The sequence below is a fragment of the Alosa sapidissima genome, chromosome 18 (assembly GCF_018492685.1).
Source record: "Alosa sapidissima isolate fAloSap1 chromosome 18, fAloSap1.pri, whole genome shotgun sequence".
In the NCBI taxonomy this organism is placed as follows: Eukaryota; Metazoa; Chordata; class Actinopteri; order Clupeiformes; family Clupeidae; genus Alosa; species Alosa sapidissima.
The window spans coordinates 10505829-10533328 of record NC_055974.1 but is presented as its reverse complement, the minus strand read 5'-3'; the positions used below and the strand labels follow the sequence as shown (position 1 = coordinate 10533328).

Sequence of the window (27500 nt, the reverse complement as noted above, 5' to 3'; positions counted from 1 at the left end):
GTGTGCGTGCGTGCGCGCGTGTCTGTGAGAGAGCGATCTGACTGTGTGCGTGCCTGACTTGCTAATAGCACAGTGTGAAATCAAGACTTCTCAGAGTCAGCACAAAAAGCGGTGACCGTTAACGTGCAAAAGGTTGACAAACATCATGGAACATGACTCATGGCAGTTTGTATATGTGTGTATGTGTGTGTATGGGTGCATGCGTGCATGTGTGTGTGTGTGTGTGTGTGTGTGTGTGTACGGATGTGTGCGTGCGTGTGTGTATGTGTGTGTATGTGTGTGTGTGGAACACTACAGGTCCGGCGGTAGCTCTTGTGGGGGAGGCTCCTCCTCTACCCCCCCTCGCATTGCCCAAACCCGAAAGCGTCGCCTCGGTAACCTCTCAGTGCAGTTTCAGCAGCACCATCGTCCACGTGGGAGACAAGAAACCGCCTGAGTCAGGTAGTCAGGCTGAGTGTGTGTGTGTGTGTGTGCGCGCGTGTGTGTGTGTGTGTGTGTGCTTGTCATCCTGTCTAGCCTCTCTTATTCCATACTTAAGCTGTCATTAGTCACAGACATCAGTCTCTGTGTACGTTTGACATACTCTTGCTCTCTCTTTTTCCCTCTCTCTCTCTCTCTCTCTTTTTCAATGTGTCACTCGTTCATCCTTCAGTCGCTCTCTAACACTGTCCTTTCTCTGCCTCCCTCCTTTTTTTTCTCCCCGTTTCACCCAATCAGACATCGTCATGGAGGACGCCCCTCCGACCCCTACGTCAGCACCTCCCACTGTCCAAGTTTCAGTGACCCCTACCACCGCCGCCACCTTCTCACCTCCCCCGGTGCCCGTGACGCCCGCGCCCGCGCCCAGCCCCGCGCCTCCGGCCGAGAGGGAGTCTCGCCGAGGAGGCGGCGCGAGCAGGCGGGGCCTGACGAAAGAGGTGCTGTCGGCGCACACGCAGCAGGAGGAGCAGAACTTCCTGTACCGCTTCCGTGACCTGAGCCAGCTGCGCGTGTTCGACTCGGCCACCTCGCTGAAGAGGCCCACCACTACACCACTGGCCAGAGGTAACATTCCTCACTCTAAAGTCGTTGACACACACACACACACACACACACACACACACACACACACACACACAACACCAGACCACCTGTGTTCCATGTTGTAAGTTGAATTTTCCCTCTTACAATTTAGGCATTACACACTACCATCAATCCTAACCCTAGGGAAGAGGCCTCCACTCTTCCATCATCCACATCCATCCTGATTAGAAGGAATTATACTGCATCTCTCTCACTCACACACACACACACACACACACACACACAGCATCCACGTGCTAATACACACACACACACACACACAGCATCTACGTGCTAATAATACACACAGACATATCACTGCTATGGTGTCTTGTGTTCTCACTCACACCCACACACAAACACGCATTACCACATATGCAAACGTCTCTCGTTATGGCACCCTCCAATTTGTTGCTCACCTATACGTCCACGTGTGTATGGAGCAACGTGTGTATGGAGCAACGTGTGTATGGAGCAACGTGTGTATGGAGCAACGTGTGTATGGAGCAACGTGTGTGTTTCTGTCTTGGTTTGGTATTCTGTACATGCAGGTTGGATGTGACCAGGCCCATCACATTTTCTTTTTTAGATGTTCCACCCTTGTCACCCTTTTATCAGCCCATTTCAGCAGCTGAAAATGAACCTGAAGGGAATTATCTTTTCACTATTAGATATGTGTAAACAATGAATTAAAAAATAACTTTCGTTGCCATTAGTGGCACTTGAAAACCAAGACCACCCCATATCTTTGAGCTCTTAGCTCTCCACACATTTCCATATACTGCACCTTGGCAGTGCAGCCACCCTTCCTACAGTCTCCACTGTGGATTGGTTGCATAAGTGTGTGGGCGTAATTATGCCTGAGTAGAAAACTACACACTGTTCACACACAGTTCGACTGTGTGGCATGATATGAAAAACAACATTGTTTTTTGTTTGTTTGTTTTCTTCCATGATTTATTTTTGTTGAACAGGCACTGATTTGAAAATGTGAAGTGTTTCTCTGCCTTGAATCAAGTGCTGCATTTTAATATAATAGCAGTGCTCTGGTTCCCCTCAGCTTTCCCTTTCATTTCAGTGGACATTCAGTTCCCTGTGCGGCCTCTATTTCAATGTATTATGCCGCTAAATGAGCTCTTAACTGAATTAAAGAGTTGTTTGTATCCAGTGCCATTCTCCCTCAGCAAAGCGGTGTAGATGGGTCTCTAGGCTATATACGCTGTGAAACACCAGGCAGTATTTTACAAGATTAAGGTGCTCGTTACCTAATAGATTTTAGCTACGAGATAATATTCTTCAAATCATTCATGCTATGTCATTTCTTCTCCACAGGGGTGCGCTGTTCCCGTGACTACCCTGCAGCAGGCAGCAGTAGTCGGCGTCGGGGCCGAGGCGGCAAGCGCCTGAAGCACCAGGAGTCGATCGACCAGGGCAGCCGATCCCTGCGAGGCCCAACGGGGCCCCCCGTGCCCAACGTGGCGGCCCCCCCTACCAACACCTTCCCCCTGGGGCCCCCGACCACCTCCTCGTCCTGGCCCACGTCCGTGGGCTCCCAGGCCAGCCTGCCGTCGGTGCCCTACCCGCCGGGCATGCTGCCCCTCTACCCGCTGTACCCGCCGCTGACCGACCCGTCGCTGCAGGCCGGCCTGCGCTTCCCCCTGCAGAACGTCCCCATGTCGCCGCAGATGGTGCCGCCCATGATGGCGCTGGTGCTGCCCAACTACATGTTCCCGCAGATGAACGCGGCCTGCTCTGCTGCCGGCATGGGCACCGTGCCCTTCTTCAACCCCAACTCGGCCTTCGTGCCGCCACCCTTCGCCGCGGCGAGTGCCGGGGTCAACCCTGGCATGGCGTCGCTACCGCCCAGCACCCTGCAGCAGATGCCGCAGACGCCGACGCCGACGCTGACGACGGCCACCCTCACCCAGGGGCCCCGGCCCGCGTCCCGCTCCAGCACGCCACTGTCCGTCAGCCAGAGGGAGGCCGGCGGCGACCGGGAGGAGTCCATGCTCCTGCCCTCCAGCCGATGCTCGTCCCCGCTCAACCTGCTCCAGCTCGAAGAGCCGCCCAGCAACCGCCTGGAAGGGTCCGCCCAGCAGACCATGTCCACGGGAGGGCAGGGGGCCGGGGCCGGTGGCCAGAGAGGTGGAGCCGAGGACAAGGAGAATGAGAGCGTAAGTGGACATGCCGTGTTGAGCTCTCTCTGTGCTCACTCTTCATGTTGAAGTGCATTTTCATCTGAGGTCTTTTTGTCTTATGGTACCAGCTGTCTTAGATCTGGTTTTAAATCATTGTGTTGCTCTTGTCTCCTGTGTGCACAGGGCGAGGCCAATGAGTCCAACAATGACGCCATGTCCACCTCGAGCGAGTTCCTGGACCTCCTGCTCCAGGAGGACTCCAGGTCGGGCACGGGGTCGGCCGCCTCTGGCTCCGGGTCCTCGGGCTCAGGGTCCTCTGGATCCGGTTTGGGGTCCTCGGGGTCCTCGGGCTCAGGCTTAGGCTCGGGCTCAGGCTCGGGCTCCAACGGCTGCAGCTCGTCGGGGAGCCGGACCAGTGAGTCGCCCCCTTAAACTGTCCGCTTGGACTAACGCCCAATGGCTAACGAATGATCTTTACTGTTCTTTTTTTTACACACACACACACACACACACACACACACACACACACACACACACACACACACACACACACACGAAAGATCAGATGCAAAATTGTGAAGTTTACCCTCACAGCCAGGCTACACGGAATGAAAAACCAATGCAGAACGTATGCAGCCACACTAAGCTTCCACAATAATCAACGAAACTAGCTACACAAGAGAGCGTTGCATCACGGACACATGCAAATGTTCTGCATTCGTTCCATGTCTAGTTTAGCCTGGCTGTCAAGACACCACAGAAACCACTCACACATTACAAAACCACACAGAAAACACACCACCAATGCACACTCAGTTTACTTTTCTCTGACATTGCAGAGAAAACAGACACTTTCTCTGATCCAATACAGGATTTAAACATCTAATCTGAGGCTTTCCTGTAACACAATCAGACAGTTTAAGCACCGTACTGCTACATAAGAAAAAAAACAGTGTCATTCGTTGGTTTCCCTTTCACTAATTTTGTATGAAGCGGATATGGGACCATATTAAAGGACTCGTACAGTACTTACACAACTCCATCTGCCTACACAGACCTGTTTACAAAACACATGACTTAAAATCCACCACTCCACACACTTAACTCTTTTGCATTCTCCCTGTTGCCTGTTTGGTCCAAGTCACCTCTGACTTTACCCTTTGGATGTGTTTTCTCCCCCCCCCCCCCCCCCCCCCCCCCTTACAGGAAGCAGCCAGAGCAGCAACACCAGTAAATACTTTGGCAGCATCGACTCGTCGGAGAACGACCACTCCCGCAAGCAGTCAGCAGGGGGCGACGGCGAGGCTCAGTTCATCAAGTGTGTGCTCCAGGATCCCATCTGGCTCCTTATGGCCAACACTGACGACAAGGTCATGATGACCTACCAGCTGCCCACCAGGTGTGCACTTATATCCACACTCACAATGAAAATGAAACCTGCGTCAATAAAGAATATTTATAACACAAGTAGTCGGATTAGATTAGATAGATTATATTAGATTAGATTAGATTAGATTCATTAGATTAATATTGCAAGCATGCAGGGCCCTTTTTGACCCCAGGTTTATATTTGAGCGCTTAAGTTGAGTTACATAATTTTGAGTTTTTTAAAGTATTAATACATGGTGTGTGTGTTTTTACACAGAGACCGTGAGACGGTGCTGCGTGAGGACCGGATGGCTCTGAGGGCCATGCAGAAGCACCAGCCGCGCTTCACTGAGGAGCAGAAGAGAGAGCTGAGCCAGGTCCACCCGTGGATCCGCACCGGGCGCCTGCCCCGTGCCATCAACATAACGGTCAGTACCTCCCCAGTTCCTCAAACGCCTCGTACTCCTCATACGCCAGTGGCCATCACATAGTCAGACACAGCTGTAAAAATAATCTATCAGCCTATACTTAATAATGTGAAGCACTATAGTTTAGTCCAATTATCATACTAGACACAGCCCAATACTTACCTTAATCTAGAGTGCTGACCTAAGGTATTGATACATCACTCAAACAACTGCACACAACACCTACATTTTACCTGCAAACATTGCCATTGGTTCATCTGAAAGTCTGTTTAACTGCATTTTACACTAGTCTCTCTGATAATGGAAATCAAACAGTCTCTGAAACATTGAATAGTGTTCTGTATGTTCGATACTGTTATATTTTCTTTGGTACTGATGACGCCATGAAGTAATATGTCAATATCTATAAATCAATATACCAGTTGTCCTTCTTAAATGCCCTCTTGAGAAGAGTGTTTCCCCCCTCCCTTACTGCATGGCTGTTGTCTTTCTCATACAGGCTTGCCAAGGGTGCAAATCCCCCACCGCCACTCCACCAGCACCTCCCTTTGATGTGGAGATTCACGAGATGGAGCTCTGCAGTGTCCTCACTGCGACAGAGGAGCGCGCGTCCGCTGAGAAACTGACCCAGGCCGACACCGCCATGGAGGAGGGCGAGGGCGACGTGGAGGCAGAGCGTCCAGCGGCAGAAAGAGAACAGAGGAGGAAAGGATCCGAGGACGAGGTGGTGGTGGTAGAGGAGGACGCCGAGACGGACAATGCACTGGGCAAAGACCAGGAAATGGCAACGGAGGAGAAGGAAATGACGTCATCACAATCGGAGCAGGGGAAAGTCACAGTGATGACCCACTGACTTCACTAAGCAAAGAGGGCAGCAGTGCTGCTTTTCTGACCGTTTCGGCACAAAATATGAAGGTGTTCACTGCACTTTTGTCTGTTCCTAATGCCTCTCCCACTGAGGTTTTTACTTACTGACCGATAACAGTCTAACGACAAGACTACAGTCATGAGACGCTGTTGACGGTTATTGTATGATACAGATTTATGTCTCCTGGTGAAATTTGTTTCTCTTGAAGCAGTTTTGCTCAGAAGACAAGGCACTAAGCAGATGAATGTTGTTTTTATAAAAAGGTGAAATGGCCACTGTATTGTGTAGACAGTAATGTTGCAGCCAGTGCTCCCCAAACCCCCCCCCCCCCCCCCCCCCCCCCCCCCCCCCCCCCCCCCCCCCAACATAGAGTGGTGTAATCCACCCGGGTTAATTCCCGCTGGGGTAGTTTTATTTGGTAAGGAAAAGAGGGGGGGGTTTACCTGCTCAGACTCCTGTGTGGAATGGTGCCTGGGGGGAATGCAAATGTTCTTCAGCATTTTTTTTTTTCCAAAACTTGTCTGCAGAATGTTTTAAAAACACTTATTTTTGTAAATGAAAAAACAAAAACAAAAAAATGACGGTCTGTGAAAGCAGTCTGTCTGACCAAAATTTACTCAAGAAACAAGACCTAAACAAACCAGTTTGTTTTATATCTAGTACACTTATTGTTTTTATACTTCTTCATTGTACAGCATGTCCTTTCCATGAAGTCTTGTGTGTAACGGGTGTTTATGAAATCCAATAATGGATAGTTCAGAAACAGACACATTACAACACAACATAAATTGTATATATCAATATATCATCATGGTAACAAGCGGGTGTAGTTGGTAACTGAGTATTTTGGTTACATTAGCCAGGAACTTGGTGGTGTTCACATTTCACACTAATATATATTGTCAGGCGCACAGCAAATGAACTCTGATTGGTTGGACATTCCACGACTCTTTGTGGACTCCTAAGAAGTATCAAGGCAACGGTGTCTATGGTAACCACCTATGCAGTGGCCCCTTGTAGGGGCCATTGTCTACTGATTGGACAGAGCAATTGGGACACTGCCATTGTCTCCTGATTGGACAGAGGCATTGGTACACTGCCATTGGCCAGTGCCTGTTGTACAGGTTGGGCGGAATACCCCAACTGACATGGACGTACGTCACTGGACTTGGGGTGGACACATGGACAACAAAGGGAGATGGGATGAAAAGAGTGTTTGGGCTACATGGCCGAAACATTATTACTGACGTAGAAGACACCAGACGAGGCAGTCACGCGCTTTCTCTTTCTTTATCTCTCTCTCTCTCTCTCTCTCTCTCTCTCTCTCTCTCTCTCTCTCTCTCTCTCTCTCTCTCTCTCTCTCTCTCTCTCTCTCTCCATGGCTATTTTTTTAAACTCGTGGCTATTCCAACTCGTCATCTTGGTCGTCATCTCTCTCTCCCTTCCTGTCTGTTCTTTTAGGGTGATGTGATTCTCTGCTTCAGTGGTCCTCAGCCGTTTGTATTTTTATTTTTTTTGTGAATTTCTTTATATTGGACAAAAGTTATTATAATAATAATGATAATAAAATGATGAAATGCTAATGCTTTTGACAGGCTCTTTTCTTTCTCAGGATGAGTCTTGACTTGAGTTGTAGCATCGGCGGCTCTTTGGGTCTGATCACATGGTGCCAATGCAGTCTTATTTTTAGAGAGGGAGGAAAGAATTGAGTGCAGTTGTTTTCTTTATACTCAAACCACAGGCTGCCCTAGGAGGCCACCAGAATGTCCACCACTGGCTCTCGAAAAAGAACTGTGACATGGCCACGTTGCGATCTTTACACGTGCGCGCGCGCACACACACAGAGATGTCGCTCTGAAACATACAAGTGTTTTCATCAACACACCCTCGTTTACACACAGCCACATGCTGATTACACTCTTCTCTGTGCAAACACACACATATACACAGACACACAAACAATTACATACACACACAGAGGGAGGATGAAGGTGATAATGACTTATGTGGCGCATGATGATTACAGATGAATGTGGGTCAGAGCCTGCAGTTTATAAAGGCGGTGGTGGATAATAACAGGGCGGTCAGTGCCCCACATTCCTCCACTGGACCTGACTGGACTGATATGCCACTGGAGACCACTGAGCCCATGGTGCTGTATAGAACAGTGAGCAGGGCCTACAGTATGCTGCAGCAGCAGCAGCCCCATTCAGAACTGTGCCCTGGCCCATTCGTCATAGGGAGAAAATACATGTGTCTATTCTAGTCTTCCTTCCCTGCCTCACCAATAAGGAGACGTCCAAGAGAAAGGGGACACTTGATCTCAAAAATGGAAAGCTGTTCTGTCCAAAAGTCAAAGTGGTAATATGAAAAGTCATAGTGGTGAATGGATGAATGATGTAAGGCTTAGTGCGTCCAGCTAGATAACATGAATCAGAACCCCCCAAATGTCCCCCACGGGATCAAAAAAGTATATACTTCTATATATAGAACGTGTAACAGTAACAAGCAAAGTAAATCATATCTGGACTGTTATGAGAACTGATTTAGACTTTGTTGCATCCCACTTATGAGATCCCCCCCCACCCCCAAAGAGCAGACCCTCTACCCACTCTCATTTGGAAACGTCTGGACAGCCCATAATAATCCCCTCAGTGCCATTGGCTGTCTGTGCAGGGAGGAGGAAACGATGTGGTTTTCAGAGGGCTTTTCATGACTGCCAGAGAGGCAATCATTATGTGCACCCAACACTGGCAGTCTGTGTGGAGACCTAGCAACACATACAGAAACACCCCTAAACACACATGCACGCACACACACACACACACACACACACACACTCACATTTTTCTAACCTTGATCTGTAGCACACAATCTGCATAATATATACATACAGAAATGCAGACCTACAGCATGAAGAGGTTCTGCACAATAATGAAGCCTCCAGGCATCAACACAGGCACTCACACAAAACAAGACACAACAAACATGTGTGGGCTTTCAGCTTGTTTTGGTTGTGTTGTGTTGTTGTTTGTCCGTCCGTCTGCTCCTGTGCTCGTTTAATTGTCATTTTGTGAACAAATCCCTCCATCAGTCCAACACAAGCACGACCTGTGACCTGATCATCTGGGAACGATTAAACCCTCTCTTCCTCTCATTTTGCCTACTTATTCCTTCATTTTCATCCCTCGCTCCCTCTCTTTTTCATCCTTGCTAAGGCTATCCCTCGTTCCCTCACTCCGCCTTTTGCTCTCCACGCCTCTCCCTCCTCTCTTTCCTTCCGTCCTCCTTGGCGTCTCCCCTCTCGGTCCCTCGCTCCGTGGCTGTGTGTGCACTGCAGGATGAGGAGTGGAGTGTGTGGGGTGTGTGTGTGGACCGTGCTGCTGCTGGGGATAGGATGGGTGCAGGGACAAGCCCAAGGCCAAACCAACTTCACAAGGTGAGCTACTCTGTGTGTGTGTGTGTGTGTGTGTGTGTGTGTGTGTGAGAGAGAGAGAGTGTGTGTATCTGTGTGTGCGTGGGTGTATGTATGGGTGCATGTGTTCTTGCCTATGTTTGCATGTCACATGTATGGAGCATGTGCATGTTTCAAGGTGCCTTGCAACATCAATAGCTGTCACATCTTGGTTTTTTTTCGTATCTTCGACCAGTGGTGACAATAAATGGTGTTCTATTTCTTTCACCTTAAAAACTCCATTCATCAATACTTCTCACTAACGTTTTGCCAGTTGCCTGAACTGAAAGGCCTAAGTTTGTGGACTGAAAAAGACATATCTCTCCAGTCTTTTGTGGGCTGTTGAACACTGCTGACAAACTAAGTCATGACAAACCTGGCTCTTAGCTGTTTTTCCTGATGTCCAGGCTTTGTTCAGCATGCAATTAGACACAGAGGAACATGTCTGTCTTACTTCCAAACAAGGCAGACAGAATTGTTTTGTAGAATGTTATTTAAATGATATGGGTGTTGGATTGAGGGATTTGGAAGCAGCTGCTCTCTCTCACTTGGTCAGGACTGAATTATGCATTCTGAGGACATGGTTGCCCCCAGAATTACACACACAGTCCACAGAACTCAGAACTGGAGAGATCACTGTCTGGTCGACCATTGCTATTTTAGTCTAGATAGCGGTAGATTGAACCGATAAACAGACAAACACATGGGGAGACAGAGAGAGGAGCATAAAAAAGAAAGGAAGAAGAAAAATGAATACAGGAAAGGAAAAGGACAGCAAACAAAAGAAAAACAAATGTCCGTGACTGGAGGGAATGAGGAGCGTTTTTTTCCTCCGGTTGTTTAAGGGGAGACAGTCACCTTTGACCTGTCTGTGTTAACACACTCTCACCTCAGATGAGGTCAGGATCAAAGCCACTCCGCTGTCTACTCTCCCAGCCGCAAGGCACACACACACGTAGTCCACGGAGCGTGGTTCAGCAAAGACGGGAACTAATGAAAATGCATAGATGTGCAGACGAAGAGAAAAACAAATGAACAGACGAACAGATAAACAGATGCGGAGAGAGAAAGAGAGCAAAGGACAGCCGTTCTGTTCTTATGTGGCGACCTATCAAGGGTGCGCGAAAACCACAGCTCTAGTCTCGAACATCATTTTACAGTAGGCCTAGTTAATTGAGCGATAAAAGGTTTATTCTTAGGCAAAAGGTTTTCAGTAACGAGACCGAACACTGCATATAAAATTGTCTTGCATGTGGGTAGCTTTGATCGGCTCTGAGACAGAAAGTGAGAGAGAGAGACAGAGAGAGAGAGAGAGCAGACTGAGAATTATATAACATGTAATTGCACATGTGCACCATCAATGTGGACTATAGGTGTCTCAGTCTATAGAGTGGCTTTCACCATATCTTTGCAAGAGGGTATTGTAAAGTGCTGCAAGACTGAGGTGGAAGTGAAAGAAAGGAAGAAGGAAAGATAGAAAGAAAGAAAGAACCGATATCATTTTCCAACATAGCTGAAGAGAGATAAAGGGCGATTCTAACTGTATGTATATATCTGCTGTGTGTGTGTGTGTGTGTTTGTGACAGGGTGTCCTTTGTAGCGATATAGTCTTTGGCCAGTGTTTAAGAAAACAGCCTGCAAGTACAAGTTCATCGCCCCTTCCCAGAATTTCAGAACAAGACAAGGTTGTTTGCCCCTGTGGTTTAAGTGTGCGTGCGCACACGCGTGTGTGTGTTCGTGTGTGTGTGGGTGTACGCACGCTCGGAAGTCTGTGTGTGTGTGTGTGTGTGTGTGTGTGTGTGCATTTTTGAATTTGCGCTCCCTCACTCCCTCTTGCTTAACCAACCATAAAAAGGTCCAGTTGCTCCATAATGCTGCCACTCTATCTCAACACTGAATAGTCCATTTCTCTTCTCCTCTCTCTCTCCTGATGCATTCCTTGTGCTGATCTTGCTTCATAAAGGCTAATATATTAATATCCTTCCCCCTCTCCACTCTCTCCACATCTGTCTATCCTCTCTCTCTCTCTCACTCTCTCTCTCTCTCCTTCCACCTCTCCACGTCTGTCTATCCTCTCTCTCTCTCTCTCTCTCTCCCTCTCTCTCTCCCTCTCTCTCTCTCTCCCTCTCACTCTCACTCTCTCTCTCTCTCTCTCTCTCCCCTCTCTCTCTCTCTCTCTCTCTCTGTACCCAGGCCCACGTTCCTATGTGGAGGGCACATAGTGACTGACTCAGGCTTCGTGGGCAGCGAGGGGTTCCCTAACTTCTACAAGCCCAACACTAAGTGCACCTGGTACATCACCGTGAGTCATCCCGCCATTACATCAGCATCAACAGTGGCCCCACACATGCAGGCTGATCTCTCGCACAGCAAATTTCATACATAACACAGCACGAAAACGAAAGTCTTATCCGCAATTACTGTATGCAATGTACAGTGCAAGAGGAGGAAAATGTGTTTATCCGTCGCCACAATCTAGACTCTTGCCATGAAATGTCACTCACCTTAAGAAATTAAGATAGAAATGTATGCACAGCAAATTTAAAAAGTAAAAAAATGGATTGTGCAAATCTCCAGAATATTAATTTGTCTTCATACAACGCCTCACAGCTGAACGTGTGTAAACAATACAAGCCTGGCAGTGCAAAGCCACTAAGCTCTCTTTGTAATGAGAGGCTTCACACAAAGTGAGTAATTGGATGACAACAACTGCTGTTGTCTTAAGGCTCTTCCAAATTTAAAACAGCATATATAGACACAGCAGTGACTTGGCAGGAGGGGCTGTCATCATATTTTTACGAAGCGCACGAGGAATGTGACAAATGCGGCATGTTGTCTAAACTAAAGCATTTAGTTGGGAGGCCTCCCTACGGTGCCAGCGCTTGATGCTGGTATTGCTTTTGTATCATCAGCAACACAAACATCATGACAAGACATAGTTAGTTAGTTGGCTACAGAGACATCCGCAGATGACTTTGGAACAAGGCCAATAAGGTCATTCAGTTCCTGCTGCTGACTGAGATACAATCTTTTTTAAAGGACCTCAGATGGCACAGATTTCCAAGAGACACCCAAAATTGACTCCTACTTCCTGTGAGATCATAAAAAAAAAGCACAAACATGTTTTTGACATAAATGGGCTTGGTTTCGGTGTAGTGGAACTTGACTTTGTGCTGTGGTGTTCTTGTGTTGGTCAAAGTGGATTTGTGGACTCTCATCCTCCTCTTAGGTGCCAGAAGGTCACGTGGTAATGCTCCAATTCCGCATCTTTGACCTGGAAGCCGACCCCACCTGTCGTTACGACTACGTGGATGCGTACAACGGTCACTCGTACACGACGCAGAAGCTGGGACGTTTCTGCGGGACGTTTCGGCCCGGCGCCATCATCTCCACCTCTAACCTCATGATGCTGGAGATGGTGACAGATGGCGGCACCGGTGGCCGAGGCTTCCTGGCCTACTTCAGCGGAGGAAAGCCACACGTGGACGGTGAATACAGACTTCTTCCTCAGCTCTCACATCATGTCATGTCTGATGCACAATTAAGAATCAGGTCTAATCAGGTTTTTAAAGCATGTTTTTTGCACACTTATCTGTTATCATTTTTTTCTCTGTTGTTCTTTCATTCCATCTAGTATATTGAATAGGATATATATTTTAAAGCTTTAATGTAGACACAGGTCCATATCATACACATACATAATAAATAGTATAAAAGCAAATAAGATATATAGATCTCTCTCTCTCTCTCTCTCTCTCTCTCTCTATATATATATATATATATATATATATATATATATATATATATATATGTATATATTATACATTTTCCTCAGTTCAAACATTTTTCTATAACAATCCTGTTCTGCAAAGAGCACCTGTTCCTCCTTCTTCCTTTTGTCTTACATAAGCCAAGTCTGATAACTGTACAACCAGCATCTTTGAAAACGATGAGTAAGAACCAAATCTGTCAGTCTCTGTCTGTCCACTCTGTCTGTCCATCTCTGCTCACTTCCGTCCTCCCTCTCCCCCCTGCAGAGAACCAGTTCTGTGGGGGCCGGCTCACCAAGCCCACAGGGTCAGTGAAGACGCCAAACTGGCCCGAATCCGATTACCCAGCAGGCATCAGCTGCTCGTGGCACATCACCGTGGAAACCAACATGGTTAGGGGGGCTGGTTATTTCACACATTTGCCCAGGCTGTCCAATCTCTATCTGTTATTTGAGAGATGCGACTGTGGAAAAAACTTGACATCCAATTGCTTTGACGTTGTCAGTGGTCATAAGTGCTTTAAATAGGGCCTTTTATCCCGTAAATGTCAACAGGGGTCTCCTTGTAATGAAGGGGTAAAGATTAGTTTTAGAAAATGTCAGTCATGACCTGTGAATTATGTAAGCTTTTAGATTCTGCGTATGTTATAGAAGATTGGTGTGTTGGAGGAATATGTATGTGTGTGTGTGTGTATGTGTGTGTGTGTGTATGTGTGTGTGTATGTGTGTGTGTGTGTATGTGTGTGTGTGTGTGTGTGTGTGTGTGTGTGTGTGTGTGTGTGTATGCGCGCTCGTGTCTGCTCCACCTGACCACAATCCTATGACGAAGCATCAGTGAAAGACCCCATTCAAGAGGTGGGCATGTGTACAGAGGGGTTGGGTTAGAGGAAAAGGAGGAGTGCGACAGAGAGAGAGGTTGTTTGGATATTGTGGACATTACATGTGCCTGTGTGTGTGTGTGTGTGTGTGTGTGTGTGTGTGTGTGTGTGTGTATGTGTGTGTGTGTGTTTATATGTGTGTTTATTGCTTTTCCAAATGCCTACTACTCTGATATCCTTCTCCCAGGTGATTGAAGTGAGATTTGAAAAGCTGGATTTGGAGCATGACATGTACTGTCGCTATGACTACGTGGCGCTTTTCAATGGTGGGGAGACGGATGACTCGCGGCGAATAGGGAGGTTCTGTGGGGATGCAGTGCCAGAGTGAGTCTTAGACACACGTACAAGCATCGACACACACATATTTATACTCTATTTCCATCTTATACCTTATACCAACTGATACCTGGCCCAAATTTTAATGCTGGACAAAGTTCAAACTCTAAAGTCTAATTACAGCTTGCTTAATAACAACACAAAATCGGTATCAGTGGGTCAAAAGCTGTCTCCCACCACATGATGCTGTTAGTTCATGCACGAGAACTTTGCTCATAGACTGACTTTGCACTCAGCATTTAAAATGGGGCCCAATATCTTTATGATGACACTGTAATGCATGATAGTGACAATAAACAAGCACAAACAAACAAACACAAACAAACCCTATAGGTTACGTTTCCCCTTTAACGCACAGCCATATTGATACATGCTTGCCTCTTTCTCCCATTGCAGGACTGTGGTGACCAATGCCAATGAGCTCCTGGTTCAGTTTGTGTCTGACCTGAGTGTCACCAAAGCCGGCTTCATGGCCCACTACAACAGCATCCCCAAGGGCTCCCGGCCGGCCACCAGGGACATCGACTACGCCCCAGGCCCCCGTGTAGAGTCAGGAGCGGTCAGGCCCAGCCGTCCGCCGAAGCCGGCCCGGCCCACTCGCAAACCCGCCCTGAGACCCAAACCCACTCCGGCGAGACCGGTGCGGCCTCAGCCCAGACCTGTGCCGCGCCGGCCCACGCCCAAGCCCAGAACCAGACCGACTCCGAAGCCTAAACCAACTCCGAAGCCTAAACCGACTCGGCCGACGGCTAAACCAAGAGTGAGACCCACACCCAAGCCAAAGCCGGCACCAAAACCCAAAGCGACACCGAAACCAAAACCAGCCGCCAAGCCCAAGCCAACGCCCAAGCCCAAAACAAAACCCACGGCAAAACCGGGCACAAGGCCGGGACCTAAACCAGGGGTCAAGCCCACTCCCAAACCAGGGACCAGACCCGTCAAGCCCACCAAAAAGCCTGGAACTAAGCTTGTTGTAAAGCCTCCCAAGCCTACACCCAAGCCCAAAGTGAAGCCCACACGAAAACCAGCTTCCAAACCTGGCACCAAACCGGCAAGCAAGCCTGGCCAGAACAGCACCAGGACAGCAGCGAAGCCACCCAAGAAACGTGAGCCGAAATAATGCGATTACATAACATAGAAATGTGCTATTCAGTGTGTGTGTGTGTGTGTGTGTGTGTGTGTGTGTGAGTGTGTGTGTATGTGTGTGTGTGTGCAGTGTGTGTACAATATGTGTGCAGTGTGTGTGTGTGTGTGTGTGTGTGTGTGTGTGTGTGTGTGAGTGTGTGTGTATGTGTGTGTGTGTGTGTGTGTGTGTGTGTGTATGTGTGTGTGTGCAGTGTGTGTACAGTATGTGTGCAGTGTGTGTACAATATGTGTGCAGTGTGTGTGTGTGTGTGTGTGTGTGAGTGTGTGTGTATGTGTGTGCAGTGTGTGTACAATATGTGTGCAGTGTGTGTGTGTGTGTGTGTGTGTGTGAGTGTGTGTGTATGTGTGTGTGTATGTGTGTGTGTGTGCAGTGTGTGTACAGTATGTGTGCAGTGTGTGTGTGTGTGCACATGTATGTAAGCGTGAGGACGAAGACCACAGAAGCATATGTGCGTGTTGATTTGCAGGATGAGGTGTGTGTTGTACAAGCAACCCCATCCTAGCTGTTTTGGGTGTGAAGGGATGCATGTGAGAGAGTGCATGCTGAGCCTGTATGTTTGTAAGTATGTGAGTGTGTGCTTGTGTGTGTGTGTGTGTGTGTGTGTGAGTGTGTGTGTGTGTGTCAGCTAATTGTGCTCATATTTATCTCATATTCTGTGCAGCCGTAGCAGTGAACCCCTTGTGCACACAGGCTTGTAAGAGGACAGGCACCATGCAGTCCAATTTCTGCCCCAGTCACTTTGGTGAGTCACCTTTCTCTCCTTCTCTCACCTTCTCTATCTCTCTCTCTCTCTCTCACCCTCACACAAACACCTCTCACTCTCTTCATCCATTTGTCACGCAGTCTTTCGCCCGTCTCTACTCCCTTTCTCTTTCTCCGGGCTATTTCGGGAGCCACCACACTTAGTTGTCATGGACACTGTATCTCTGACTATGTGGGAGCAACTGTTTACCGTCCACGATGTCTCTCCGCACCAGCCGTGGCCAAAGGAACCATAGGAACCATAGGAACCATAGGAACAAGGGCATCACTACATTCTTGAGCAAGTGCATCATGGGAGATGTGTCTCTGGTTGAGGGGACGGACAGCAGCTGGTGAGAGCCCTGTGTGGAGGCTTTCCAGCTTATTTGTCATCGTATGCAAACGACATGTGGCGCAGAGAGGGTGACATTCCTGTGAAATGTCAAGGATTTAGAATTTGACTTTTAATGTCGCTGGGGCTATTGTGAAAATATCTCCAACTTTCTAGATTGTTCTTTTCTTTTCTCTGTGTGCTTTGTTCTTTGTTAGTTCTTTTTTTGCACACACACACACACACACACACACACACACACACACACAGACACACACACACAAATGTAACTCATGTGAACCTCTCGTCTCAGTGCTGACGGGTAAAGTGACCACAGTGACCCCGGGCCAGGACGGTGTTCAGGTGGGCATGTCCATCATTAAGATCTACAAGGCAGGAGCGCTGAAGGTCACCAAGAGGGGCCCTGTTATGTCCGTCACTCTCACAACCACCTGCAAGAAGTGCCCAACCATCAAGAAAGGTACACGCACAGGATTCACTCCTCTCTCCCTCCCTCTTAAACACAGACACACATTAACATGCATATACATTACATTAGAATGCACACTCATTAACATGCATATACATTACATTAGAATGCACACTCAAACAATCCAACATATATGTAAACATGCTATTACTTACCAAACAGACATCATTTGATGTATAACTTGATAATACTGAGTAATTTATCGTAAATATGTTTTTTTTATTGTTACAGGAGGGAACTACGTGCTGATGGGTGAGGTTGATGCAGAAGGTCGGGGGATTATCCAACCCAGCAGCTTTGTTCTCTTGTACAAGAGCGCGCACGCCAAGGCTCTTGCCACCTACGCCAAGGCACAGTGCTGATTACAGGGTGCCAGGCAAGCGACACCGCTTGGTCGACGCTTGGGAATCAGCGCCAAGCTGAACCTGAGGAAGATATGCTGCCCACTTGAAGAGATCAAGGCAAGCATTTGAACCAGATGAGATGAATTTTGGGGGGAGGGGAATCAACATGTGTGAAGAGGTGATCATATTTGTCACTATATAATTTAGACATCCAAAGTATATTCTCTCGGTATACCCTGTCAGTGCACCTAAAGTATGTACTGAAATTGAGCAGATATCACGCTGGTAAAATATAATGTGATTAACATCTATTTCAGCACTCGGCTGAGTGCATGTCACCAAAAGTATTAATTGTTTTTGTATTTTTATATACATGAGATACTGTAACTGTTGAGTTACTTGGACTTTTATAAATTATGATGGGGATTAAATAAAAATGTTTAAACATAAAATAACATTTATTTTCCATTCACATCAAATTGAGCCGTGCCTGAGTTGGCCTACCATTTTCAACCAGTCCACCGCTGTGTCCCTATTACTGTGATATGACTCAACATTGCCCCCCAGTGGTTAACTGTAATTCCTGCAGGTATGACAACAGCAGTGTGACTTGAGGCCACCATATGTTGCAGAGGCAAACCACTGTTCCTAGTCATATGATACTTTATCACAAACAGCATGGAGGGTACAAATTTACATGTGATAATGACCAGGAATTTAGGATACCCTTGATATGATGTAAGCAAGCCTACTGTATGCGGTTGATTCTCTTTCACGTGTCAACATTTTTCAATCCCTTAAGTCATACCGACCCAGTCAACCATCAACACACATACACGCACGCACACACGCACACATACACACACACACACACACACACACACACACACACACAAAAACACACCAAACACACACAGACACAAAAACACACCAAACACAACACAAGAGCGTTGGCCAGGGGTTAAGGTAGGGACAACAAAGGGAGATTGGGCGCGGGCAGCCAATGTGAAAAAAGAGAGATCTGAATAGAACACCTCTCCTTGTCTCTCTCTCTCATTCATTCTTAATACCTTCCTCCATTCGTCCAGCCCACAGTCCTCTCTGCGGCTGCTGTTGTGCAAGCACACGCCTTTGTCCAAGCCTGCATCTTGTGTCGTGTGTATGCGACTGGGCTTAGTTCTTTTCTGTTTGAACAAGATGGAGGGGATGGTAGCAATATAAATAAATAGATTGATAATAGATGGTAAACACAGACAGGCAGAGAGATAGTGACAGAAGGAGGAAGGTAATGAGAGAATGAGAAAGATGGAGAATAGGTAACATTCACTGACATCTACTGTTGAATGAAAGCACGCGCACACACACACACACACACACATGTGCATACACACAGATACAACATCTTAATCTCATACATGCACCCATAAACATGTTGTACAAGTGAGAGAAGAGCATGCAGGCAAGTAAACAGGATGAGTTGTAGGAAGTGTTGTGGGCAGCCGATCTGGCCTATAGGGCACATTTGTAAAAATTTGAATACTTCCAAATGAGACACATTTGAATTATTCTGTGCCTCACTGCAAATGTGACCAGATCTTTTTGAGTGATAAATAAAGAAATAACATACACCTCGCCCAAACCCCCAGATCCTGAAAACATGTGAAATGCACACACTATAATATATTGAGCAACACTGATTTTTTTATTTGTCTATAAATTGTTATAAACAAAATAGGCTCAATCAGCCTCTCATTAATATCAACTCTATACTAACCTATACTATACTACCTATACTAAGTTCAAACTAATATAAGAATTCGACAATAAGTTATTGCTGGGCCCCAACATGCAAAGCCCTGTTTTCTTGGAAGATCATCCTTGCCACCAAAGTGACTTCTGATACCAGGGCACAGATGCAGAATAACAAGTAATGGCAACTGAAACGTAACATTGACATTTAGTCTAAAAACACACATTGATTGTCCATTGTGAGTCCAGCAGTTATATTTGCTGTATATCGTTTGATATTCTTTGCTAATATTCATACCGAGGCTAAGTAGATCAGTCCATGTAGTTTGGGGGGCACCCTGTTTTGAGCATGAATAAAAAAGATGGAACCATCCATCCAGAAGGTGTGACTGCACTTCTGCACTTCTGATATGTGCACTTCCAGAAAGTTCTTGAAGCAGCATCACAAATATTGTTTATTGTTCCTTGCATTGTTTCTTGCAAATCCTGAACCTGGTTAGAGGGAGTTACACTAAAATGGTATAGACATCACAAGTCACATTGTTTTACAAACAGAACTATGTGCGCAAGAAGCTGTGGTGAAATTCCAGTGGACAAATCACGGTGAGTGGCAGACACATACAGTACAGTGAGACTCAATCTATAAGTTACAATCTAACACATCATTCGCAAAACAAACACTATCCCACACATCACACACATTTCAGAGTGCAAAACTTAGCACCGAAATGGACAGCCATAATCCTTTTTTTTGTTGATGTAAAAAAAGCTGTAGTTGGTTTTGCTAAGACTAGCAGGACTGTGCCACTGTGCAAAACTAATAGAGGAGCTGTGGGGCTATCATTTCACACCAAACAGTGCCCCCTGCCCTCCCCCTAGAGGTCAGCCCCTCTGGCCAAAGTGTCACTATGACAACACCACGCTCAGTCTATCATCTGGACATTAAAGCCTGTGTTGAAGTTTTCTGCTTTAAATCCTCAAGACAGACAGAGCACATTCCAAGTTGGAGGGCTAGGCACTCTCGACTCTGTCATAAGGCTCTAGTTTGTATTTTATAAAGATAAAATACGTAACAGCAATTACAAAAAATTACAAATTAGCACGGGTTGGTTGCAAGCATTATGGTTACAAAGCAAAGTCTTAATATTTTCAATAGAAAGAATTTAAGAACATTCTCAATCTAACACGTTTAAACAATGATAAAACAGTCCCTTTATTAGGGCCTTGCGACAGAGACATTTGAAAGCTCTAAGCCAAACAGCTCAGCCTTTTTAATTAAAGAGGTGACACAGACCTTGGCAAGTCAGCCATGAAGACCTGGGTCGGGTTCCACTTCTCTTCACTTAACCCTCAATTTGTATGGATCTCACAAACACACACAGTTACCCAAGTGCTCACTTGCCGGCAGAAATGCATGTTTGGATGCACGTAAACAGCCCCCCCCCCCTCTCTCAAATGGGAGAAGTAGAGTGGCCATTCTTTCCCAAACAGGGTGACTTGCAAGACAGCAGGCCCCCCCCTAAACTCAAAGTGCAGAGTGAAAGTTTTGGGAGTGAGCAATTTGAAATGTTCTTTTTCTGTGGAACTGACTATAGCAGCCTAACTTCACAGTGGGACCACGCTCTTCCTTCGCCCCCGTCTCTGAAAGCAGCCTTTCCAAAGAAAAGGCCTCAGTAGTTTCCACCACCACCACACGCTCAGAGGAAGTGGTTGAGCGCTTTTATCTGTTTCAATCCCATGATGCCACTGGGTAGCCTAATTCACCCAGTAAAACACCCACGGGATTTCCCAGACACCACCAACACTTCCTGAAAGCATCCAGTGCACTGAGTGCAAGATAAACTAACTATAAAGCCTGATACACCAGGACTATTGCTCATATTACCAGTAATTACTAGTAATAATAACAGCAATAATGCTAAGTAATAAAAGTAGTAGCGATATGTTTTCTAATTTTAAGTATGGCTTGAATATTAAGGAAAATGCAGACACAATCAACAAAACATAGGCCACAAAAGAAGACATTTATGTTCGAAAATGTGTCCTTTGTGTTGCATTTTCCTGCAGGCAGATAGACACACTTCCCTTTGCCTGAACTGAACTCTGTGTCCTTAAAGGCACCTCTCTCTTTCTGTTTCTATTGCTCAATTAAGCACCTACAAATTCATAGTAAGACATGCATAGATTATGTTTGATGTAAATTGATATCTATAAAGTGAAAACATTGCTGTTCTACAAATAAATCAACATTCTCCATTACAGCTCCCCAGAGCATTTCCTGTTAATTATTTATGTATGCTGACGACATCATTACACCACAGATCTTAAAGGAGGAAAGACAGATTGGACATAACGCCCTAAAAACTAAAGTGCATCGCTACACAAGAACTCGCCCTGCCATTTCTTACATCAAAGCAGAGGGTGACCAGAAACCTTAGTCATTTATCCTGTTTGTAACTCCTGACTTCCTGTTTAACGGCTCACAGGAAAAGCAGAGGAAATGAGACATTAAAGACCAAGAGAGAGGGAGAGAGAGGGATAGAGAGGAGATGAATAGAGGGAGAGAGTATAGTGGTACTAAGGATGAAATCCAAGGCAAAAATAGCAACAGGAAAGTGTGTGGGAGTGATTCGGAAACATCTATGCTATGCTAATGCTATCAACTGGGTTTACAGACTCCCTTCAGCAAAAAAATCCCTGATTTTATCTGTGTCTTCACAGCCCTAAGGGAGATGGAATTTTCATCTCGCTACAGAACACACTGTAACCTCTGGAAGTCCCTCAGAGCCCCACACAGCTCACACAAATGGCTACAAAGAGGGAAATGACCTGGTAAACTCTCACTTCCATTTAAATCAATGTTTCAGTTCATACAGCAGGGGCAGAGTTTAAGGTTCAAGTTAAAAAGAGAATCAGTGGCCTCCATCAGTCAAAGATGAATCAGTACAGGATATAAAACCCATTAGTGCAATGAGAATGACATCATCTATCTAAAAAATACAATTAATATAATAAAATAATGCCAAAGTCACAATTGATGTTGAGAAGGTCAGACAGATGGCCTTCAATGTATTTGGGTCCATTACTGAACGTTACCACTGCTAATCAATATTGCTTTAGCTGCTTTAGTTGCTTCTGCTGCGGGGCGTAGATGAGGTAGGCGCCCCAGCTGAACCAGGCGATGATGGAGGCGATGCAGACCTGCAGCAGCACCATCACCCCGTAGGTGGTGAGGAGAGCCGGGCCCGGCAGCCTGGTCGGGACGGCGGGCGGCAGCACCAGCGTCGGGTGGAGGCAGAGTGCCCGCACCTCGGCCTTGATCATGTGCAGCTCGTCCAGGATGGAAAAGAAGGTGCAGCAGTGGAACCACTGGTGGCTGTGGCCCCAGATGTCGAAGGCGCCCGGGCACAGGCGCTCGGGCACCTTGCTGATGTTGAAGAGCGCCGACACCACGAGCCAGAAGCAGTGGCGGTAGAAGTAGTGGGCGGTGGTAGCGGCGGCGGCCGAGGACGAGGAGGCTGAGGGGTACGGGTTCGGACTGAGCAGCCGGTAGAAGATGGGCGTGGACGAGACGAAGAAGGGCAGGAGGAAGACGAGGGTGCGGATGGCGTAGCGGTAGGTGCGCCAGTGCTGGCGCGTGTTGCAGCACGCCAGCACGCAGATGATGGCCACCAGGCAGGAGCCGGGGATGTAGAGCGTGTCGAAAAACACCTGGAACTCCGGCAGCCAAGACGCCGACGCCGAAGGAGACTCCACATCGACCTCGCCACTCAACCCCAACTGTGACGCGTTCGCCCCTCCTCCTCCTCCGACGCCTCCGAGGGGAGGGATTCCGGCCCGCGGGTGGATGTAGTAGTAGTAGGCCAGCGAGGAGCCCACCGTGTAGGCGCTGATGGTGCCGTAGTCCACGAAGAAGCAGACCTCACGGACGATCAGTGACATGGAGTTGAGCAGGTGAGCCAGGCTACTGGCCAGGAGCAGGCAGCACACGCCCAGCAGGTAGTTCCACAGCGGGTAGAAGAAGGGGTCGGAGGGGGCCGGCGCGCCCTCCCAGCCGAACACTTCCTGGAAGTGGAAGGCGAAGATGAAGACCGGCAGGAAGTGCGTCCAGAAGTTGCCGGTCTCGTTGGTGGGGCGGAAGGCCGAGGCCAGGCACTGGCGGAAGCTGTAGTTGGGGAAGCGGTAACCAGTGAGGATGAAGTTCTCGGTGACGCGCGGCGGCACGTCCGTGTGGCGGAGTAGTGGCACAGACCACATGATGGATTCAGTTTGATTCAAATTCAACTTTACAGTACAACTCAATTAATTACAGTACAAAAGGTGCAAGTTCAGTTGCACAGACTGGCAAATAACCAGTTAAGAAACTAATTCAAAGTGCTATACCTCCTCTTTATATGTCCTCCTTGTTAATTTATTGCTTGATGGCAAACACACATTAGGCATCAGGCCTGTACATCAGGCAATTTTCTTTTCGTTATCTCAGTAGCAGTTTGTTGACTTGGATCGTCCAATGCTGACCAGCCTCACTGGACATTTCACTGCTGCAAAAATGGAGGAGGGTTCCCAGGTAAAAAAAATTCTTGAGGCTTTTATCCGCCAGTCTCTGGGGCACCAGCCGTGAAAAGTACCCTGTGCACAAGACGGGCTGTATCTAAAATGAATCCCTGAGATTCCGTTCAAAGAAGGAAAAAAGTGAGCCAAGGGTTTGACTGAAAAGTGACCATAATCCAGTGTGATACTACTGCAGTGGGCCTTTTACTTCAGCAGTCCAAAAGGTTATGTCAGAGCAACTCAGTTAATCTTTTAACTCCATTTTGCTGTGGACAGCGTTCTCATTTCCTTCTTTGGCTTAAGGGTGTCCGAAATCTTCTTTCCCCATCTGCACTCGTTATCTATTCAAATGTTTTCTATTTCATCAACATTCATGCTTCCTCTTTAAAGCAAATTCAAGCATCGGTTCTGTCGAAACAAGATGACACATTTACGCTCAGTGAGTCGGTCTAGCAACTCTCTGTATGCCTGCAGTACCGGACTACACCGTCAAATGCATGCAAACGATCCTCTGTTCGCATCATCAATTCTCCTGGAGAAAAGTAGGTCGTGTGGGACAGGCTCGTGAATCGGCTGGACGGCGAGACGTGGCACGACTGTAATTTCTATTATTCACGGTCCTTCATGCATAATGCATGTCCTTGACTCGTTAATCAGCTTGTCCCTACAGGCTAATAAGCCATTGCCAGAAAAACGTTTCTCTCTCATGCCGGCTTTCGCGAATGCTGAACTACGTGGTATATTGAAGTATTTTGGAATGAAAGAGTGACGGCACGGTTCTTTGGAAGTAACGGGGTTACCTTGTAGTTTGACCCGTCTGTCTCCGGCACAGTGTGTGATCCACAGGGCACTCGGCCAAGTGACTGTGTGCACCGGCTTCAAATTGCGATCCTCTATGGTTGTCCTTGACTCTGTGTGAAGACGTTTATGACCCCCTTTCAGAGATCAGTCCAGAGACACGAGGTAGTAGGCTAGAAAGAGAGTAGCGGACCGACATGCGTAGTTGGCGGTGCCTTAACTGCGTCGGGTCTCCTGTGTAGCTCTATTCTATCACTCGAAATAATCCGTCTTTTCCATGAGGTCATCCGTGAACGGTCCACCGAGCAGTTGATCTCTTACATAAATATGATGTTGCCCAGTCGCATGTCAGGGAATTCAGTCGTCGAAAAAACGGGTCCCTGAAGTCCTCTTGACAAGTGTAGCAGTTTAGGTTGTAATGCCGGTTAGGTTGTCAACTGCATTATTACGTGTCTCTACTATTTTGACGACTCGACAAGGGTCTATTTCTGTGGATAACCCAAATTCTTGAGCCGTACCTCGGACGGTGCTGTGTAACGTTGTAGCCAACCAGTGGCTACCTCGGGGAAGCGCGTCTCTCTCTCTCTCTCTCTCTCTCTCTCTCTCTCTCTTCCTGGCACTCATGCACTAGGTTACACGCAACGCTTGCCGGCACTGCAGGCTGAAGCACAACCATTTGCATGCCCCAACCTTTAAAACGTCAACTTTTCATGTGGTGTTGTTAAATAATCACTTAAAGAACAGATGCTATCACAAGGAGAGGAATCTAGCCTACTGTATGATTTATGCGCCGTTGTCTGCACATGAAACTGAATCTCTCTGAACTCTGAATAGCTAGGCCAATAGAGACAGCTATGAGTAGCCTATGACAGGGGTTCCCAAACTTTTCCACGACAAGGCCCCCCAAATACCACTGGGTTATGGCCAAGGACCCCCTTGATGTGTTATTAAACCCATCTACAATACTACGGCAAATGTAAAAATACATTAAGTTAATTCTAATAATTATTTTAGCTACAAGCACTTTGCAATGGAGCATACAGTGTGTAAAAATTGCATTTGGGGCTTTCTGCTTATGAGAGCTATCACTCTACTATTATTCCTAGTCATTATCATGGACAATATAATGTTCAGATATGCGACAAATTATTCTAATGGCATTGTATAACAACCCTCATAGTAATAGGTAAATTTAAAATGTATTTGTTGCTTTTATTTTTCCTTCCAACTTGCTGAGGCCCCCCTAGCACTCCCTCGCGGCCCCCACTTTGAAAACCACTGGCCTATTACACTGCCAGGTCAATCTGTTTCCTGATTATAAGGGTGCAAAGTGCACAGCAAGCACATGTTCTGAGTTGAATGCCGAGTTTGGCGAATGCGACCATGCAGTCAACCAATTAGCCTACAGTTTACATGTGGATCTCACCTTAAACTTAAATCTCACCATAAACTTAACTGCAAACCAGAACTATGACAGTAGGCTACAAGTTTCTCACGTCCACATTGGTCAATACCAAAGGCTTAAAAATCTTAGGGATTGTGCCAGAATTCAGACATGGGCAGGGTTGTTTAGGATTTATAGAGACAATTTTAGTGGCTTGTATAAATGTCTGATAACTTCAAAAGCATCTTTTTTTTTCTTTGCTTTTAGCCCTACCCATACTCATACCTATCTCTTGCAGTGCTCCATTGTTTAGACATCTCTGAAACAATTTGACAAATTGGTAAACTCTTAATGCTTTAGAGTGTTTAGACATTCACCACACATAAAAACTAATAACAAAACAACACACACGCCTGGCAGACAGACCTCTACCCATCCCCCCAGCCCCAGCCCACTTCCTGGATGAGCTGTGACCGTGTGTCCCTCTGCTGTGACAGGTGGCTCTGCGGTGGGCACTGAGTCATGGAAAAGCAATCCATTAAGGAGACGCCACAGCTCCTCCACTGGCCAGTGGTTACGCTAATATGATTTGAAGGTCAGCATTTGAGCATTCGGAGTACGGAGCACTGAAAGATTCTGGACCATCTGGCTTTGAGATGACCGTATAGGCTTCCCCACTCATCAGTTGTTATGGTAAAACCCATCTAGTGGTTCAAATGTAGTAGCCCAGGATTGGGTGAGGCCTACTAATCGGAAGTGTACTATTCAAACATGACCATCTCCATTATATTTCATAGCAATAAATATAAACATTCTTTGTAAAGTCAGTAAATACCTACTAATTCAAACCAACACACCAGCGAATAGAGCAGCGAATAAATGCAATATTTCAGAGTTTTTTTTTAAATAAGAATGTATGTATTATCTGCTGACCCTTATGGAAACTAAAGTTATTCGTCTGTGCAGAGGACGCATAGCTGTAAACACATCAATGTGTGGCTGTAGGGGAACCAGTTTTGTGTGTGTGTGTGTGTGTATGGATATTTGTGTACGTGTGTGTGTGTGTGTGTGTGTGTGTGTGTGTGTTTGTGTGTATGGATGTATGTAAGTGTTTCTGTGTGTGTATGTGTTTCTGTGTCATGTCTTACTTGTGTGTATAAGTCTCTCTAATTGTGTCTTTCCTAATGAGTGCGTATGTGCGTCTGATTCATATGTGAGTCTGTTGTGTGTGGCTGCATTATGTGTGTTCATGTGGGTGTCTTTAGTGCATTTGTGTTGTCGGACCAGCACGCAATTACATGCATGAGTATGCATGGTCACGTGCATGTGCTCTCATTTGCGTTTGCGAGGCATGTTCCGGGCTGCCTGCTTCCTCTCTTTTCGGGTCAACTTGGACTGCACAGGGGGCGGGCTCTGCCTTGCACCTGCCCTCTGATTGGCTGCTTGCTGCTGCTCGACAGGCCCTATTGGCTGGGGATTGGCCAGAGAGGGCCGTATCGGGCAGGATACAGCAGGTTTGTACACGAGGTGAAAGATGAATGCATTGGAGTACCTAGAGGGGATGAAAAACCCAAGAGGAATGTTTTGAAGCTGGAAGACAAATAAATCAGTTTGATAAAGACAGAGAGAAAGACAGCTTTACGATTAAAACTAACGACTATTTT

General features: G+C 46.8%; 4 protein-coding genes across 6 annotated transcripts in view; 2 read left to right on the top strand and 2 right to left on the bottom strand.

Annotated features, from left to right (window-relative positions):
- per1b (period circadian clock 1b) overlaps positions 1-6142 on the top strand; it is a 24352-nt gene extending 18210 nt beyond the window's left edge. For 2 of the 3 annotated variants that reach the window (XM_042069487.1, XM_042069486.1), the window contains exons 14-20: positions 298-441; positions 718-1044; positions 2395-3236; positions 3384-3615; positions 4407-4599; positions 4846-4996; positions 5496-6142. In XM_042069487.1, coding sequence (XP_041925421.1) covers positions 298-441; positions 718-1044; positions 2395-3236; positions 3384-3615; positions 4407-4599; positions 4846-4996; positions 5496-5849 — 2243 coding nt within the window. In that variant the 3' untranslated portion in view covers positions 5850-6142. The remainder of the gene's footprint in view (positions 1-297; positions 442-717; positions 1045-2394; positions 3237-3383; positions 3616-4406; positions 4600-4845; positions 4997-5495) is intronic. The other variant, XM_042069489.1, reaches the window with a different exon arrangement.
- A 1748-nt stretch (positions 6143-7890) lies between these two features.
- On the top strand, positions 7891-17781 carry pcolceb (procollagen C-endopeptidase enhancer b). Its single transcript, XM_042070637.1, has 10 exons — positions 7891-8081; positions 9205-9303; positions 11512-11620; positions 12548-12806; positions 13356-13480; positions 14153-14289; positions 14698-15407; positions 16110-16190; positions 16834-17001; positions 17242-17781. Exons 1-10 carry the CDS (start codon positions 7891-7893, stop codon positions 17370-17372), a joined length of 2010 nt encoding a protein of 669 aa, XP_041926571.1. The 3' UTR covers positions 17373-17781.
- Positions 17782-19033: 1252 nt separating this feature from the next.
- paqr9 (progestin and adipoQ receptor family member 9) lies at positions 19034-25041 on the bottom strand. The gene has a single exon (XM_042070326.1). It carries the CDS (start codon positions 23358-23360, stop codon positions 22209-22211), a length of 1152 nt encoding a protein of 383 aa, XP_041926260.1. The 5' UTR covers positions 23361-25041; the 3' UTR covers positions 19034-22208.
- A 1977-nt stretch (positions 25042-27018) lies between these two features.
- LOC121690020 (zinc finger MYND domain-containing protein 15-like) overlaps positions 27019-27500 on the bottom strand; it is a 12313-nt gene continuing 11831 nt past the window's right edge. The window contains exon 14 of the mRNA XM_042070325.1: positions 27019-27388. Coding sequence (XP_041926259.1) covers positions 27169-27388 — 220 coding nt within the window. The 3' untranslated portion in view covers positions 27019-27168. The remainder of the gene's footprint in view (positions 27389-27500) is intronic.